The 7,500-nt window shown below is 34.6% G+C and overlaps 1 protein-coding gene and 1 long non-coding RNA gene across 2 annotated transcripts in view; one reads left to right on the plus strand and one right to left on the minus strand.

The window, feature by feature from the left end:
• Positions 1 to 7,500, minus strand: part of LOC125683139 (uncharacterized) — a 38,508-nt gene that overhangs the window by 26,737 nt on the left and 4,271 nt on the right. The window contains exon 2 of the mRNA XM_048923973.2: positions 1,717 to 1,877. Coding sequence (XP_048779930.2) covers positions 1,717 to 1,877 — 161 coding nt within the window. The remainder of the gene's footprint in view (positions 1 to 1,716; positions 1,878 to 7,500) is intronic.
• On the plus strand, positions 5,952 to 6,563 carry LOC130046968 (uncharacterized). Its single transcript, XR_008796048.1, has 2 exons — positions 5,952 to 6,090; positions 6,205 to 6,563. It is a non-coding gene; the product is annotated as an uncharacterized LOC130046968 (long non-coding RNA).

Genomic DNA, 7,500 nt, shown 5'->3' on the forward strand with positions numbered 1-7,500 from the left:
TAGCAGTCAAATCACTTATTTGAAGCAAATGACAGTGTCACCAAAGTGCACATTAATTGCTATAGAACCATTGAAGCTGCATGAATATAAATTTTAATACATGAATTATGAAGGACTGCTCCGAGATTCTATGAAGGCATCTGTCAGCCAAGGTGTCAAGTCAATCTCAGCTGAGATTATGGTCCAGGCCTGGAGGTTATAAAACTTTTTGACAGGACTAGAAATAATCATTTTTATTCACTGGTCACTTAGGTTATCAACTTAAATTTTTACTGGCCAATTGATAACTTTTACTGTCCCATCAGACCAGTGGATATGAAAATGACTGGCCAAAATTCCATATTCAATAGTAATGCAACATTTTCATGATTAGGCCTAGTATCTTCTTGATTCAAACTAGCTAGCATCAACAGCGAGTTAAAAAAAATCTTAATCTTAATTACTATTCTTATTCATGTTTTTCACTTAAAAATTAGAAAATATTCGGCATCATCTTTACCTTTTTTGTCATTTGTGAAAGTGTAATGTCAACAAATTACTAAATTATTGCAAAAGTAGACAGCTCATTATAAGACACACGGCTAACCTCGGCATATTCGTACTTCATACTAATGATGTACATAGGTTCCGGAATCAGCCGAGGTTGGCCTCTCGTTCTTAGAAACATCGTATTAATTCATAGTAAAACTTCACAAAATGTGAATTTCCATGTGATAAAAACCTGGACACACACACGTAAAATATTTACTGGCCCGGTCGTTGAGGAATTTTGATAAGTATCAAAATTAACTTGCCCCAATGGCACATGTTCTTTACAAATCACTAGCTCAAATCCATAACTCACTGGCCCCAAACCATCGGGTCATCAATTGTTTCGCGCCCTGTTTTGAGCACGTTTTCATACTCAAACTCTGTGCTCTAATTAAAATCATACTCATACTCAAAAGTGAAGTTTATAGAATTTTAATAAATTCATTTTCACATTCAAATGGAGTACTGCTCAAGATTTTTTGAGCATGTTTCAATTAATTAAAGCTTGCTCCGAGTTGTACTCAAAACAAAAATGGCTGGGTTTGAGTATAGTAAAAGTTTATAGCCTTCATGCCAGGGTTCTCCTTAAAAGCCAGCAATTGACGATTCGCCGCCTACATTCAACAATAAATTATCAATTTTTTTTGTAAATACCTTGGATTTTCTTTCATTAGACAGAATTGCAATTAATTTCACAGACATCAATATTGTTTTTTTTTTAAATATCTATTTGCTGTTTCATCAATTTGAAATGAAATGTTACCTGAGCTAATCTTAGTAGTGTATATTGATCCCAATTTTGGAATCGGAATCAAAAACTAAGGAAATTCTTCTTTTGTTTTTAAATAATTATGTGTTTAAAATATGTAAGCAATTAGAAATGAGAATATGAATTAAATAACAGGCTATTTTCAATTACAAAGAAGAGGCCCATAGGCGACATCCCTCACCCGAGTCACCTTGGCCCACATTTAAAGATTTTTCCTATACGTATATTCGTATGTAAACCTTTGATCCCTATCGTGGCCCAAACCTACTCCCAGTGGCTATGATTTTTACAAACTTTAATCTGCACTATGTAAGGAAGCTTTCATGTAAATTTAAACTTTCCTGACCCAGTGGTTGATAAAAATGCAGAAATGGTAGAGTATACATAAATAAAAATTATTTTCATACTATGCTTACCTTGATCAGAGATGCGATATCCTCTGTCCTTTTGCTTGACTTCGGATCATCCAATTTTTCGGACAATTCTTCCATAAGAATTGATTCTGTGCTTATTAATTTCAATCCATACACATGTGAAACATCATCAAGAAGTTTTCCTTTTCTACTGCCTGGCCCTCCTAATAAAAACAAGCAATATCTCAGGATTAAATGGATTGTGTACCTATTTCACTTATCGAAATGTAATGTTGGTATAGAATTACGGAATTTTATCAACCTAAATTCTGATGAATTCCTTCAATAAGCATGGTCTTAATGAATTGTCATCTAGCTAGTTCAAACTGGAATGATCTTAAAACTGTGATATCAGAAAACCGAAGACTGAAATAATTAAAACTTAGGCCAAGTAAAATTAATTAGTAGATTATCATTCAAACTTCACAAAACAAGAGGCCCATGGGCCACATCGCTCACCTGAGTCAACTTGGTCTATATCTGAAGACTTTCCATATATATTTGCATGTAAAACCTTAGTCCCTATTATGGCCCAAACTACCCTTGTAAATTTGAATCTACACTATGTCAGAAAGCTTTCATGTAAATGTCAACTTCTTTGGCATTCTTGAGAAGAAGATTTTTAAAGCTTTTTCCTATATTTGTATGTAAAACTTTGACCCCCCTCCCCCCACTTGTTGCCCCATCCTACCCCTGGGGGCCATGATTTGAACAAACTTGAATCTGCACTATGTCAGAAAGTTTTCTTGTAAATATCAGCTTTTCTGACTCAGTGGTTATTGAGAAAAAGATTTTAACTATATATTTGTATGTAAAACTTTGATCCCCCTTGTGGCCCCATCCTACCCCCAGGGGCCATGATTTCAACAAACTTGAATCTGCACTATGTCAGAAAGTTTTCATGTAAAAATCAGCTTTTCTGGCTCAATGGTTCTTGAGAAGAAGTTTTTCCCTATATATTTGTATGTAAAACTTTGATCCCCCCTTGTGGCCCCATCCTACCCCCAGGGGCCATGATTTGAACAAACTTGAATCTGCATTATGTCAGAAAGTTTTCATGTAAAAATCAGCTTTTCTGGCTCAGTGGTTCTTGAGAGGAAGATTTTTAAAGATTTTTGCTATATATTTGTATGTAAAACTTTGATCCCCTATTGTGGCCCCATCCAACCCCCGGGGCCCATGATTTGAACAAACTTGAATCTGCATTATGTCAGGAAGCTTTCATGTAAATCTCAGCTTTTCTGGCTTAGAGGTTCTTGAGAAGAAGATTTTTTAAGTTTTCCCCTATATATTTGTGTGTAAAACTTTGATCCCCCCTTGTGGCCCCATCCTACCCCCAGGGGCCATGATTTGAACAAACTTGAATCCGCATTATGTCAGAAAGTTTTCATGTAAAAATCAGCTTTTCTGGCTCAGTGGTTCTTGAGAAGAAGATTTTTAAAGATTTTTCCTATATATTTGTATGTAAAACTTTGATCCCCTATTGTGGCCCCATCCAACCCCCGGGGCCCATGATTTGAACAAACTTGAATTTGCATTATGTCAGGAAGCTTTCATGTAAATCTCAGCTTTTCTGGCTTAGAGGTTCTTGAGAAGAAGATTTTTTAAGTTTTCCCCTATATATTTGTGTGTAAAACTTTTATCCCCCCTTGGGGCCCCATCTTATCCCCGGGGGACCATGATTTGAACAAACTTGAATCTGCACTATGTCAGAAAGTTTTCATGTAAAAATCAGCTTTTCTGGCTCAGTGGTTCTTGAGAAGAAGATTTTTAAAAAAATTTCCTATATATTTGTATGTAAAACTTTGATCCCCTATTGTGGCCCCATCCAACCCCCGGGGCCCATGATTTGAACAAACTTGAATTTGCATTATGTCAGGAAGCTTTCATGTAAATCTCAGCTTTTCTGGCTTAGTGGTTCTTGAGAAGAAGATTTTTAAAGAATTTGCCTATATATTTAAATATAAAACTTTGACCCCCTATTGTGGCCCCACCCTTACCACGGGGGTCATGATTTGAACAATAGCCGTGTTTCGAGTTCCTCCGGAACACCCGGGATTTTTCGTATTTAGCCACGCCGGTCACGTGATATGAGCAAAATGTTCCACAGGGGTACTTCAGGTTAATTTTGTTTACACTGGTAACAAAATTGTTTTTGACAAAATATAGATTTTGCGGCACAAACTGTCGCAAATCAGATAAAGGATAGCAAGGGATATATATTTACTTGGGAAGATGTCAAAGTTTACCTTTTCCCAAACCCGGGAAAAGCGTTCACGCAGAGGAAACGATGGCGTCATTTGTGTAGAAAACCACGAGCAGCCAAAATTGAGTGCGATTATTACATTCCGTGAAAGCTGAACCAACAAAGGAACATCATTGTTCTAGCAAGTTTCCTTATATTAACTTTTAGGAAAACCAAGAGGTTTGTACTGATTCTTAAAAATGTAATATACAGTCATAGGACATAATTATTCGCCACTTTCAAAATGGCTGCCATGAAACGCACGTCCACTTGGTGAAGTTTGAAAGTTGTTTGCTGTGGATAGAATTAAAATCTTACCTCAGTATTTGGTCAGATTTCCTTTCATCCTGATTACCTCCTTTAGTCGCCCTGGTATAGAATTATAAAGGTTCTGTACATAGTTTAATGGAATGTTTTCCCACACAGTCCGAATTTCCGCTATAAGATCTTGTCGAGAGTTTATAAAATGGACACGGGTTTCTAGTGTTCTTTTCAAATGTAACCATATGTTCTCTATTATATTTAAATCTGGTGACTGTGCTGGCCATGTTGTTGTATTAATATTGTTGTCAGCTACATAATCTTTAATAATTTTGGCTCGATGAACAGGGGCATTGTCGTCCATGAAAATGTAGTTGTTCTCCGGGAAATGCCTGGCTATTACTGGCCATATATTATCATCAATTATTTGTAAATATCTTTGAGCATTAATGTTACCTTGGATATCAGTCAAAGTGCCCATACCTTGAAAACAAATGCATCCCCAGATCATAACACTTAACTTTCGTCGCGGAGCAGGACACGCTAGTTGGGGGTTATACTTTTCATCCGCTTTTCGCCACACGTATACCTTGTTGTTATCCCCAATAACAATCTGACTCTCATCACTGAAAATCCATTTACACCATTCTTGCTGAACTGTCCAATCTTTCCTCTCCTTGCACCATTTTACACGTTCTTTTTTATTCACTTCACGAACTGCCACTTTCTTCTTTGCAACCCTCCGTACATATCCTAATTTTTTTATTTTTCTTTCAACAGTTTTTGTACAAAATTGATGATTCCTATTTTCATTAATAATGCCTGTTATGTCTTTGTAAGTACGTCTCCGATTTTCTTTGATGACCCTTGAAAGTTTGTTAGAATCCCTCTGCGTGAATAGACACTTACGGCCCCTTCCCGTGCGATTTTTCACATCAGAATGCTGTTTGAATTTCTTAATAACACTTCGCACGGTAGATCTGGGTATTCCTAAAGTCTTTGATAAGTTAGAAACATTTCCGTTCACTTTGTGTGAATTAACTACGAGATTTCTGACTTCAATGCTCAGCTCTTTCCCTTTACGACCCATTTCAATCAACAATGTTTACTAAGTTTATGATCAATAGCAGACGAAAAAATGTATGTGTACACGTCATCAATTTTAGTAGCTTGACCCTGTTGTAAAAATATGAAGGGGAAATTTGTTGTCTATTTATAGCACGGGGGTCTATTTTCGGTTCCTAATCGCAAATACAACGCCATTTGCGCACAGGGTGGCGAATAATTATGTCCCATGACTGTAGACTGTGCAAAATCTTGTCAATCTTAAGAATAGGTATACTTGTACCCTCATCCACATCTGAGCAGTGTATGTATTTTACAACGGTGTTCATAAATTGCAAAATTTTGAATTATATCAAAGAACATTGATCTTTTCTCCAACTTTTAATACCAATCAAGCACAGGCAATATGCATCGCTTGGGGTACTCTTTAATAGTAAATTCGAACACAAGTGATGCATATTGCCTGTGCAATCAAGGTACTTTGCATGTACATGTACATCAGATATGTACATTTCCACTCAAACCACTTATATACAAGAATGGAACCAGCTGAACATGAGCCAGGTTATATATTATGTATTTGCTCTCCTACCCCTTTGATTCAGTACTGTGTAAGGAAATATACTATTGAGTATATATATATTTTAAAAAGAATAACAAAGAACAACAATTTTCATTCATATTTCATTCAACATATATATACACAGGTTGATAACAATGGCTGATCTGCATATAATGACTGCTAGTTATTGGCTGGTATGCAGTGAAAGGGAGCTAAAAAGGAGTAAAAAGTTCATATCAGCCAGGTGAGAATTAATTTCTTCTTTTTTGTGTGTTATACATATGTAATTCTTTTCTTTTGCTGCTTCAAATCTTGTGTATTTGAAAATTTTCAGTCTAATATTTTGGCAATGTTATAGGTAGTGTGGCTTAAATAAACCAGTGTTAAGGAATATCCAGTAATGGCATGACATCATGAGAGTTTGGCATACCGACATTCAGATGATTAATGATGAAACTGAAGACCTCAAGTGAAAGGCATGGAAAATGATCCTGTTCCCATATACCTGAAAAAGAGGAGGGATGCCACAATATTGATAATAGACTTTTGTCAATTTGAGAAGCAAAGATGTAAAAAAAAAAAAAAAAAAAAATAATAATAATGCTGAAATTATAATTCATGTATTTGTTAAAAATACTGTTCACTGTACATACATGTATATTTTTTTTAACTTATTTTTAAATACATGAAGTAATTCATATTAAAACTGTGAATGTACGAGTTTTCATGATTTTATTTATATTTAAGTCAATTCACCTTTTTCAAACTTTTGATGCATATGACGGATTTCCTCTGCATTGCTATATCTATCAGGCCCAGCACAATCTCTATATTTAGCTATATAGTTTTATAAAGCTATTTCAAACAGCTTCATTAAGCTAGTTTCGATTAAATTTCTTAAGTGCAATGACACATAACAATATACATGTACTTTGAACTAACCACAACACTATTTTAGGTATAGATCATATGTCATTTTAAGAATTTTCATGAAAAGAGAATTTCTTTTGTATTGATAACTGTCCACTACCTTGTGTGTGTCGAAGCTTTGATAAGTATATGATGACTTTACAATGTGGAATCTGTAACAACTTAATAATCCTAAACATTTGACAATTTTGAATCAAAATTCTTCCTAAGGTACATAGTTTAAGAAGCTTTTTTTGTTTACAGTGTGTTGTTTCAAGTACAAGGATGAAATATTTTCACTTAGAAATTCAATTTTTATGCTTTAAAAATATATTTGATAGAAGATTTGAAATAGTTATATCAAGCAATTTCAATTAGCTTTACAAAGCTATATAGCTTGATTAGCATATTTATATAGCTAAGTATACTAGAGATTGTGCTGGACCAGTCTATGAGCACATAATTGAAATTATGTTGCTGAAAGGAATAATATTACCTTAATCATGATCAGATATATATTTTGTTCAGTGATATAAATATGAGCAGTAATCACAAATACCTACTGGATTGTGAAAAGTCAATAAAATGACTACAACAATAAATAGTCATGCTAAAAATTCTTCCAATTACATGAGTATATCATTAAAAGTCGAACTCCAAAGACTTAATCTGTAACACAAGTATTAGTTGATAAATAATTATTTTCAAATTAGACAGCATATTGACTATACCCAAGTAGATAATT

The sequence above is a fragment of the Ostrea edulis genome, chromosome 6 (genome assembly GCF_947568905.1).
Source record: "Ostrea edulis chromosome 6, xbOstEdul1.1, whole genome shotgun sequence".
In the NCBI taxonomy this organism is placed as follows: Eukaryota; Metazoa; Mollusca; class Bivalvia; order Ostreida; family Ostreidae; genus Ostrea; species Ostrea edulis.